The following is a 12112-nucleotide window of genomic DNA, read 5'->3' on the forward strand; positions in this document are numbered from 1 at the left end:
TCTCACTAAATGGTAATTCAGCTGACTACAGCACTAAGTTGAGGAAAAATGACAAAAACTGTCATTGGAATAACAAAGTGCATTCACCTTTGCTTACCGCTGATGTCTATACAAATGTATATCTGACTGTATCAACGCATGCTGTTTCCTGTTTGTCCCCATGATATTAAGTTTGCCACAGTCTACTGCTGCATATTAACATTGCATTTAATAATCTGTGAAATGCATTTTAAATTGAATTACATACAACTTGCAGGGTTAGTTGGTGATTTGACATATTAATGCTTTTCTTAACATTTTAGCCTCAGTTGATTAAAAAATGGCAAACCTGTCAACTCCTAATTGCTCCAGAAGAATAAACTGGATTTTGTTTTAGTTCTTATAGACATTTCATCTCTCATCTGAAAGTTAATGAGAGGGAGCTCCAGGTATTTAATGTCACCCCAAACTTACATGACTTAAAGTTCATCACCGATCTGAAAGTTATTTAACAACCTGAGACTCATCTCCAAACGGTGTGAATCGTTTCTGTCACTTTGTTAAGTCATGTGAACAATAGGTGACAACAAATACCTAGGACTACCCCCAAGTTGGTTGGAACTGAGGTTGCCCCTAAGATGAGAGGTGAAATGTCATCAAGAGCCACAAAGACGTCCAGTTGACTTTAGGCTTAGCATGACCTGGATGATTAAGAATCTACCCAGACAGACCTGTTTACATTCAGCACATCCTTACGCTACAGAACCTGTGCTGCTTTTCTCACTTCATTATTACTTCAGCCTATCAGATAGAGTAATAGGTGTTTTTGCGCTGCAGACATTTTGACACGTGACATGTTGCAGTAACCAAACTTAATACCTATTTCCTATATAGTACACTGGACTCACTTTATTTTACGTTTTTAACTTTTTTTTTTCACAAAATTTAGGAAGTGTTTACAAATAGTACTTTGTTATCATTTAAACTACCTAACAGTGGATACAAGTACAGGTGAAAGATGTAATCAGGTTATTTTACACCAGGTATTGTCATTTTTACTGACTTGAATATGTCTTCTTCTAGTATTGTCTTCATAAGATGATATACACATTTTATATTTTAGAACTGGAGCTGTCCTGAAAAGGAATTTTGTTGGTGTTTTTGTTAAAAAAAAAAACTTGACTGGGGTAATTTAAACCTGACACTCAGCTTATCTCCAGTGACCTTTCTACAGTTCACTGCAGCTGGTTTAGAGTAAACCACAAATGCAAAATAGGCAAAATATCAGAAATTATGGATACCTAAAGTGCTTTCATCTAAAAGGCTGTGCTTTGTAGTGCTACATACTTGGGCAATAATTACTTACAAAAAGAATCTCACCCTTGGGGCACTCTCAAGTTTTCCATAACAGAGCAGGTAAAAAAACATATTTAGAACAAACCAAAGTCCTTAGAAATGTATATTTAATTATGATTGCCACTTTAAACACAATGAACATTTTAACATATCTAAACATAACTATTTATGACCAATATAACAGCAAAATTAAGGCCAGCTGGTGACTAAGAGATGAGTTAATGTGAGGTACTGTGAAGCAACATGACACAATGAATATGTTATTGCTGGCAAGTATCCAACAAAAATCTCTCATGGCAACATCAAATCCAGGCAGAGCAAAACACAAACAAAGCTTTGTAAAAGAGCAGCAGCATATAATGGACCAAGCTCCACTTCGGTCAGTCACTCCATTTCTCCAGCACTTGGGGAAGTTAATGAGGTTAGCTTAATGAGCTCAGCTTCTCCACAAAAATACATGTGGGCAAAAAGTTCTTGATTTAAAAAGAAAAGATCTCCATTGTCCAAGCAGGTTACGGTTTTCTTCATAAATGGATGAGACAATGTGACAGTTGCAGCAGCATGCCTTGAGGGTGAGCAGCAATATTTCCATCCAACACCATCAGCTGTATACTGTTACTCAGATCAGAAGACAGACAAACAACCTACAAACACTACACTTAGTAAACACAACCTGACAGTCATTAAGCAAGAAGTGGCTGCCCAGAAAATTTGGCAAAATTATTTACAATAAACTGAGTTCAGAAGGAATAACACAAAGCTAAAACAGAGCTGTTGTTTGAACAACTAAACATTTAGTTTTCAGGATTTTCCATGCCTGAACTTTAAAGCTTGAAATGGTTTCGAGATTTTGCTTGACACCCTCCTTTATGACTCTACTGTTAATAACAAACTGCAATCACCTGGAATACTTGACTCCCCATGAACAATAAAATATCAGACCTCAGAGATGAGATTTAAGGCTGTCTTCTAATGATTAGCTAGCACACATCTTGACATGGTGTACAACACTACTAGTGACACAACACTGTCGCCCATAGGTTATGTTTCTGTTTAACTGTAGTCTCATTTACATGTTTAAAGAAACATATCTTCGCCCAGAAAATTAAGACGGTCACATATCAGGAAAGGCTTCCATTTTAAAGGAGCCATAAAGTCTATAGAACTTTCACTCAAGTGGGACTATAACTAGCTGCTTGGTTTGGGTTTAGGCCCCAAAACTATGTGGTTGGGATTGAGCAAACATCATTTGGTTAAAATATGACTTTCAAAATGACTTTCATAATGACTTTCAAAGCATGCCTGAAGCTTCTCTTTCATTTTGGTGATGAGTCCTGCCCATCAACATATGGTTGGTTGGCTGACAAGAAGTAATAAAACACATGGCAAAGATATTTTGAATTGAAATAAATTAGTTATAGGGAACAAAATGAGAGAAAATACATTTCCTGCAAAATGTGACAGAAAATTCTGTTGTTTTGGAATGCAATATAAACTTAGCTAGACTCTTTCCCTCAACTAGTTGAGTGCCCAATGCAAAATCCAAGCTATCAGCCCTCAGTGGCTTCCCCTCCACCCACCAGCATCACCTGCTGTGTTGGTCACCATGCCTGGAAAGTCTGGAGGCACCGCTGTACAGAACTAAAAAGAAACTGTAGTATTTATCAGCAAGCACAGATGCTGACAGAACTGCAATAACTCTGTGCAGATACATGGGCCTGGCCATGAAAGGCTGTAAACGGCGTTAATTAAAATATATAATTGCCAAGAATTAGGAACGTGTATATGTATGTGTATTTAATATGCCTGTGTAACCTAAAAACACAGAAATATAAAGTTTTTCCCTTTACCTGTTATTCAGATTTAAAGTACAAAGCTTTGCATGCGTTCTTGCACGTGTTGTTATATTATCCGTTTCTACAAGATTCTTTTTGAATGTTGCATCAATTTGGTCATTAATATTAAGATAATTTATTCTGGACCAACTTGGATGGATCAGCGTTATCATAAGTTGAAGAAAAAAGCCTCTAGTGACAGCCCCAAATCTGATCTGTTAAGTCTGTGTGTTCTTCAATACAATATGAGCACAAGACCAAAAACTCAAAGTGCTGATATAAAACAGCTTTATGTCCCTGTATGAACATTTAGTCAATTTCAAACTAGTGTAAATGCAGTGCTTGTCATTGTTTGGTTTATTTTAAAACTTTATTAAGACTTTCCAAATTCTAACATTATCTTTCCAGCCCCACAACTCAGTGCAGCATGGTCTAAAACAGAACAAAACAGCATAATGCAATAAGTTAATTGGTATTATCCACTTCACATTATGCACAAATATCATGCATATGTAGCCACATTATAGTTTTTACTTGACCAATCATATTAAAATGATGCATACATATAAAAATCCACTACATAAACCATACATATTAAAATAAACAATCTGTACAAAAATTAATTTTTAGGATTTTAAAATGTTTTTTCCATGTAGAACAGAAGAGGAAAAGTAAAAAAATAAATATCCTATGTACAATCACACAAGCCATTCCAAAGTTATCGTCACTGCAAGGAGAAAGCAAAAGGCAAAATATCAAACGTTAGTTCAAACAAACGTCGTGATAAAGTTAGCATACAACATGTGAGCCGTTAACGTGATGAAAAACACAACACAACCCAGTGTCAGACTTACTTTGTTCCAACATCCTGGTACAGGTAAGCCATCATCTCCCTAGAACAAGAAAAAGAAGATGTGGTGTGAAACATACTGCATACCGTATTAACAATACTATGAAGTGTCAGGCAACAATGCATATAAAAACAGGCTACACTTACAGAGCCAATCCAAGTCAATAAATAAAAAACAAGTTTTCTTCCTCAAAAGAGAGACAGAGAGGCCACCTAATGGTCTGGAAGTATAATTCATGTTCAGTTTCTGCATCTGCATCATTTGTCTGTTTAATTACAATTTCAAAAGTAAAGATGAATTTGAGTTATGTGTATAAACTACTGTTTAAAAGTTTGGGGTCACTCAGACAATTTCATGTTTTCCATAAAAACTCACACTTTTATCCATGTGCTAACATAACTGCACAAGGGTTTTCTAATCATCAATGAGCCTTTCAACTAGCCTAGCCGCACTAGACCCAGCTCTTAAGACACAAGGGTCTAGGCACGCTCGACAGGGAGGGAGGCGGGCTAAAAGGTTGTCTTTCAAACCCCTCTGCAGCAATTGGGTAGGTATACAACCAATCAGCGCAACGAATAGGCTGACTTAGTTCCTAGAGCGCCAGATTGTGGCTAAGTCCCATTAGCTTCCCAACCAGCGGAGCCAACTGGTATATTAAGGATTTGCCATATCCCGTCGGCATAAGTCCAAATACGTCTTTCTTCTCAATGAAACACTTCAGTGCCGTCCTTTGTTTATCTTTCAAGTTGAATTTTAGCTTCAAATCTTTAAGGGCTGTGGCCAAAGCCGAGTCAAAAGATAACTGTTTATTATGCGCTGGTTGTTTCTGTCAGAATCGTCACGCCTCTGTCGTCACTTAGTTACGCTCGCCTTCTGACTCTACACTTCATGGTGATTGGTCCGGCCAGTTTTAGGAGCATCCAACCTCGAGCCTTATGGAGGGTAACTAGACCCACCCTGGCAGAGAATTAAATTCGTTGCCGTGGGTTGTCTAGCGCAGCTAGGCTACCTTTCAACACCATTAGCTAACACAATGTAGCATTAGAACACAGGAGTGATGGTTGCTGGAAATGTTCCTCTGTACCCCTATGTAGATATTACATTAAAAATCAGCTGTTTCCAGCTAGAATAGTCATTTACCACATTAACGATGTCCAGACTGTAATTTTGATAAATTTCATGTCATCTTTATTGAAAAAACAACTGTTTTTCTTTCAAAAATAAGGAAATTTCTGAGTGACCCCAAACTTTTGTAGTGTATATCTATGTGCTAGTGGTTCATTCTTTTTACTATCTACACATACTTCTGAGTTGCAGAACTATTATTAGTATTATTACTAACAAATAGGGCAGTTATTGATGCTTCTCACAAGAGTCAGTTTCTGAACAAGAGAGAGGGGGTGGAGGAAACTTTTTTCACAAATTCATAGCTACAGTAGGCATTTCTTCAGGTGTTGTTGATTAAATTAATAATGTATATAAAGCTGGGCTGCACAGTGACATAGTGGTTAGCACTTTCGCCTTGCAGCAAGAAGATCCCTGGTTTGAGTCCTGGCCTGACCCCGGGATCTTTCTGCATGGAGTTTGCATGTTCTCCCTGTGCATGCGTGAGTTTTCTCCGGGTCCTCCAGCTTCCTCCCACAGCCCAAAAATATGCTGAGGTTAATTGATTACTCTAAATTGCCCGTAGGTGTGAATGTGAGTGTGATTGTCTGTCCGTATATATAGCCCTGTGACAGACTGGCGACCTGTCCAGGATGTCCCCTGCCTTCACCCGAGTCAGCTGGGATAGGCTCCAGCACCCCTCGCGACCCCAGTGAGGATAAAGCGGTGTATAGAGAATGGATGGATGTATATAAAGCTGTGCTGATGGATATAAATTACAGTATAATCACTTTAAATCATGTCATCGCTTCCAGAATTAGGTCTGGTTAGGATGACATTTGAGACTATGACACAATGGTGTTCTGTTCTTAGCAGCAACAACAAAGACTTCACTAAATTTGCTACAATTCTAATTTGAGCTACTGTCTAGCACCTTAATCATACCAACAGTTACATATAGAGCAACATTTACAGTTCTGGCTACAGCACGAAGACTGAAAAAAGCCTTGATTTCACACATTCTCAAGTTATCCAAAAGAGTATCATGCCTCATGTTTTAAGGAACATCAACGACCTCTGTAGACTCCAGGAAAACTCAGAACCACAACCTCAGAAAATCTGTCCTCTATTTTAAAGTATGAATGCACGATTTTGAGTATAAAACCAGTTAACAAATGAGACCATAACCAAGAGAATTAGAAGACATTCTATTCAGTTACTTGAATATTGCAGCACTATGCTGGTGAGAAATTGCTTTGACATTATAGTGCTGCTTTGTGGAACATAAGACATGCACTGGTGTTCAACTTAAGGTCTACAGTTTCTGAGAAAGTTCATCTGTGAAAAGAAAAACAGATCAATAAGAAAATTCCAGTTAACACAATTGTTCTCGTCAATAAAGAGAAATGGTGTCTTCAAATTGTGTTTCAAAACACATTAATGCCAATAAGAGGGAGACAGGTGTATGAAATGCAGACTACCAATGTTGCCCAACATTGTCTTATTTAAAAAAATATATGCTTCTTTATTTTTACAGTTTGTACACTTGAATTGGCAAAGATGTGCTGATTTGCTGAATTTCAAAGCCATATCCTTACCTGTGACGATGAAACTACTGTATCTACCCAACTAGAGTCCTTCAGCAAAAACCAGACTACATGTCCCATACTTATATTTTGCTGTGGATTGTCTCATTACATCTAAGACTCGACTGTGTGAGACAAGATGCATATTGGACCAATGAGCAGATGATTCTGCCTCCAGACTCTTACACAGCCTGTGGACAACCGTTTAGACCAGCTTTGTTCTAGCTGTCCTTGTGACATAATCCAGGGCAGTGCCAGCATCCTCTAACAGTGTCTGAATTTTTTAAGGTAACAGTAAAATACAAGGTGAAATGCAAAACCTTGCAAGCTGGCTTTGTGAGGCTAAAAGTGTAAACAGGAAATATTTTTAAAGGGAAGTAATGAGCACAAGTAAAAGTACTTCTCCCCATACCAACACCGGGACTCTGGCATACTCCTTACTTCTACTGATTTTCATTACCTGTGGTATTTTGTTGCCTTGCAAATGAAAAAAAGAAGGTGCTCCATGCAAGAGATGGTGCAGAAAACAAGGGATCATGAAGAAAAGATCTACAGTTGCTGAATATAAAGACTGTAGTGTTTTAAATGTAAAATTAATGTGGTTATGCAGTTATTAATGTTAGTAACAACCATGTATCTGGATCTGAATTTAACATATAAGCTTTAATTAATGATAAAAAATGAGGGGGTTAAATGAACGTTTGTTTGCAGAGGGAATGACTTGTAGATGTTAATTCAATAGAAGATGATGGAAAGGTTCAGCCTAAGAAGTGGTGAGCCATTTAGGAAAAGTAGATTTAAACTTTCATGCAAACATGCATGTTTTTGTCAGAAGTGCAACATCTTAGTGTCTACAGTGAGGGGTGTGGTTAGGAATAGCTAAAGGCATGCTGGGAAAAATAAAGGGAAAGAAAGAGCACCATACCACAGGGCAAGGGGCATCCAGCCCGTCCAGGCCTGGCAAGCCCGGTTCACCTTTCTCCCCTTTAAAGCCTCGGAAACCCTGTTTGTAAAATCAGCCATTTAAAAACCAATTTTGTAGCTCATGTGCAGTAGAAGAGTGTTTGTCCTCCACTGCTTGACGGTAGGAGGATCTCCCCTTCTGTCCACTTGGTGACCGGCTGCAAGTTTCCTAAACATGCAGGAAACCTGGGACTGACAGGAACCGGACTTACTGAGATGAACTTGCAAGGCTTAAAAGGCTTTGAAGTGTAGAATCCCGTGACAAACTGTTTCTCTGATACCAATGTTGAAGTTAACAGCCTACGAGAGTGAATTTGACTTAGAGTTCTGATACCAATCTGAAACCTTCAAAGTCCCAACAAAGGTTTAGCCCATCTAGTATCTTAATTTAGTGATTTCATTATATTCAGGTTTGGGTAATTTTACCATTGACTCAAAAACTCAAAACTCGAAATGCAGCCAGATATGCAATCAGAGATGTTCCTCTTGGATACAAGGGTTGACTATGAAGTCATGCTGGGGTTTGGGTATTTTCAAATGAGACCTTTTTACTCTCTGCTTGTGAAGATTGTTCAGTTGATTTGTTGGTAATGTCCAGTGTACAACGAGTAGAAGTAATAGGTGCACAGTGGTGCGCTACATTGGTGAGTCAGTGGCTAATTGTAAGCAAAACAGACAAAAAATTTGGAAATTGCTGGAAATTCAATTTGGTCCGGGTATTAAAGACGAGGCTTCAGATGGTAACTGGGTCTCAGTTTCTGGAATATGTAGAACTCTGGTTTGTGTGTTTGTCCCCTTTGCTTTAACACAAAGGACATAGATACAGATGCGCAGAATGGAGGCTGAAAACCTAGATAAACTTTGGTATCTGTTGATTCTCATCCACAGTAGCTGTCTGGTTCCTGTCTGTCTCATCCCTGTGAAAAAGAGGTTCTCAGGCAGAGTTGTGGTCGTGAGCCATCCACATCTTTCAGCCGTTGAATTTGTTTTCATCCATATGCTACAACCTTAAAAGCTTTTTTATGGGTCAAACTAAAGAATTTAGGATGCCATCACTTGAATCACATATCTTACCCAAATCTCTAACAGGCTACAGTGGACAGCTTGAGCAAACTCTGCCTGAGGTTGATTACGACCACTAAACACCAGAGGCAAAAGGACGCTAACTACTGAATACAAATCCTCAGAGAAACTGAAGCTCTGTGGGATTGTGTTGTATTCTACTAGCGCCCTTCCCTTTGCCTCATGGTTACACATGGAACTACGGACATACCAACGGACAGGGGGCATCTAATCCAGGTGCTCCTTGGTCTCCCTTATCCCCTTTGGCCCCCCTGTTGCCTTTCTTGCCCCTCTCTCCCTGCAAACAACAGCGTATTAAAAAAGACAAACTTTAATCCTCCTCATTAAGCCACACAAGAAGCAAATGCTTGCTTTTTGTAAGATTTCATCTGTCAGATGTTTTTACATATTGGTAATTTAGTTATGAAAAATACGTTATTTACATTCCTAAAATTGTTTGGTGTGCTCTTTGCTATTTTCAGAACATTTCATTTAGCAGTGAAAGTTTAGGGGAGGTAAGTAGAGGGAGGTGGGGACAATGGCAATGCTGTTGGTGAGCAGGGTTCAGTCTAAGGAGTGTGCAAACTGCTGTTCAGAAAAACAGTCTCTAAAGACTTGAGACTTGTTAAATATACACGTTTTCTTTTATTTAGTCATTGAAAACCACACTGACTGAACATGGAATTTGAGAAAAAAACGCAAAATGATGTGTCTAAATAGTGTTCATAATAACTTACCAATGAGCTCTGTGGTAAAAAATATTAAAGAAGATAGACAGGCTGACAGTGCTGGATTTTGTTTTTTACATGAAAGATTGTGGTTTGTTTTCCAGAAGTCAGTGTTTCAGTAATGGTTTCCTTAATCATGTCCTTAGCCTAATGTTCAGCATAGCTCTGGGAATCAATGAGAAGAACATTCCCAAAGCAAACAACCACAGCAGTGACAAAATGCTAAGAGAGGACAAAACTAATTGCCATTTTCAATGGCAATAATAATGACTTAATTTGTCACAAAAGACACAGCCTTTCTACAGGTGTTGTGGAGTATTACATATGTAGGTCAAGGTGGGATATAAACTTTTTTGTCTCAAGAAGAGCTGAGCCAAATTGGAAAAAAGTCAGATTACCAAATCTCTGTTGCTCATTGATCCTCTTCCTGTAGAAGTTTCAGTCTACATTAGTTGCGATTGCTATACTTGACACAACACAATGTCTCAATGAAATGCATTACTAAAGTTACTCTGCAGGTAACGTAGGTGAAAAATGGGTGAAATAAGAAAGATGATATCTCTATATTTGCTGAATCAAGGAATGGACTGTTAAATTGGTAATTATTTTTAATAATATTTTATTCCTATTAAATGCAGTTTACAGGCTATAATTGGACTATTGTTCAATCATAACAGAACACCTGCTTACCAAGGTCAAAGTCAGTAAGGGATCAGATCAGATAAAGAAATGACAACATTATGCACAGGGAATACAGTACGATAAGAAAAATGAAATGCTGTCTGACAGCAATGTTCTCCCAGTGCTATCTTAGCATCACCTGTAAACTGGAATCTTAGATTTAATACTCTTCCCATGTTTAAGGCTTTAGCTAGCTCAAATGCTTCTGGGACAAATGCAAAGCCCAGCTGTGAGTGTTGGTAGTAGCAGAAGCTCACATTCAGAGGTGAGATAACTGCATGCAGTGACGCTACTGTTATACTTTCTGCATTCACGAGTATGTGATGATCTGTGTGACTGAAAGGTCATCATTACACTAAGGCTGTGAGAGTGTGCGTGGACACCTATCCAGACCTACATACACCTACCCATGCTCACCAGTAGTATGTATGAAAAGAACATGTCCACTACCGTTCAAAAGTTTGGGCTCACCCAGACAATTTCATGTTTTCCATAAAAACTCACACTTTTATTCAAGTGCTAACATAACTGCACAAGGGTTTTCTAATCATCAATCAGCCTTTCAACACCATCAGCTAACACAATGTAGCATTAGAACACAGGAGTGATGGTTGCTGGAAATGTTCCTCTGTACTTCTATGTAGATATTCCATTAAAAATCAGTCGTTTATAGCTAGAATATTCATTTACCACATTAACAATGTCTAGATTGTATTTTAGATTAATTTAATGTTATCTCATGGAAAAAAAGCTACTTTTCTTTCAAAAATAAGGACATTTCTAAGTGACCCCGAACTTTTGAACGGTACGGTATGTGAATGAGCATTCAAGTGGACTAGAATAAAAGTACAATAGCAACAACTGTGCCCTTGTGACTGTTCACAGCTGTTTATGTTCATGGTCGCAAGGGAGTATAATCAAAGTTTCACACCAGCGTTAAAGCGGAACTTCGGTTTTTTTCAACCTGGGGTCTGTTTCCATATGTAATTTCATACATGTGAGTGACGGAGAAATGAATTTTTGACATAGCTCCAGTATTTAGCCAGGCAGGCAGGAAGTTCCCCTTTAAGGCCAGTTCATGTTTTCTGCATCTGTGGGTTTACAAGGGCATGTATGACATAAATTTGGTCACCAACCCGTGTCCCGCAGGTCCATGAGAACCTCTCTGTGGACATCTGTGTGCATCCCAAAATTTATGATCGCACAGATGGCAAATGTTGCAGGAAAACAATTGGTGCTAAAAACAAATACTTGTTATGAGGAAAGACTACACAAAGTGCCTCTGTCATCCACAGCTTAAAAATTCATCATATAAAGAGCTATAACTGAAGAAGTCACTGCTGGACTTTGGAGGCGCTTTGATCTGTACATGCTAACCATCAATGGAGCTCAAATAAAGTAGTCCCAAATTCTCCAGAAATCACCCGCTGTGTTTGGCACACCTTGGGAATAATTAGAAGGTGCTACAGCAGTACTCTAAGTAGCTGCTATATCGTATAAATAATGTGAAGTTACAGCCTGCCTTTCAGATAGAAGCCCCGTGTGCTTTTCTCTGTTTGATGGGCAGGAAAATGTGCACACCTGCGTAGCAGACTGACAGAGACCTATTGTAGTATAAATACAACTGTGTGCATCCACTCTTGTAAGATTGTGCCCTGATGAAAACACAAGGAAATGCATTTCATAATGGATGGAAACTATACTGCGGCCATAAGACAGAGGATAATCAGAGGCTATTAGTTTTTACTGTTTACATTGAGACAAATAAGGGATATATGAATCACTACACTGTGTATGTGTTATCTGTATGTTACATAGCTAACATCTGTTGAACTAGAAGAACTTTAAAAAATGAAGGGAGAAGTTTTGCAGACACATCAGAAATCACCGTGTCTCTTACAGTAATGGATGGAGTTCTGGTTGATTTGCATACACACAGTAAACTAAGTAGAAACAGGGTGTTATCC

The 12112-nt window shown here is 38.5% G+C and overlaps 1 protein-coding gene across 8 annotated transcripts in view; it reads right to left on the reverse strand.

Moving 5' to 3' along the window:
- Window positions 1–1425: 1425 nt before the first annotated feature.
- The window catches only part of col13a1 (collagen, type XIII, alpha 1), a 68264-nt gene continuing 57577 nt past the window's right edge, over window positions 1426–12112 (reverse strand). For 7 of the 8 annotated variants that reach the window (XM_051960050.1, XM_051960049.1, XM_051960052.1 and 4 more), the window contains 3 exons: window positions 8948–9034; window positions 4025–4063; window positions 1426–3897 (listed from right to left, as the gene is read on the reverse strand). In XM_051960050.1, coding sequence (XP_051816010.1) covers window positions 3895–3897; window positions 4025–4063; window positions 8948–9034 — 129 coding nt within the window. In that variant the 3' untranslated portion in view covers window positions 1426–3894. Of the gene's footprint in view, window positions 3898–4024; window positions 4064–7636; window positions 7715–8947; window positions 9035–12112 lie in introns of all 8 variants that reach the window. The other variant, XM_051960046.1, reaches the window with a different exon arrangement.

Source organism: Acanthochromis polyacanthus, chromosome 15 (genome assembly GCF_021347895.1).
Source record: "Acanthochromis polyacanthus isolate Apoly-LR-REF ecotype Palm Island chromosome 15, KAUST_Apoly_ChrSc, whole genome shotgun sequence".
NCBI lineage: Eukaryota > Metazoa > Chordata > Actinopteri > Pomacentridae > Acanthochromis > Acanthochromis polyacanthus.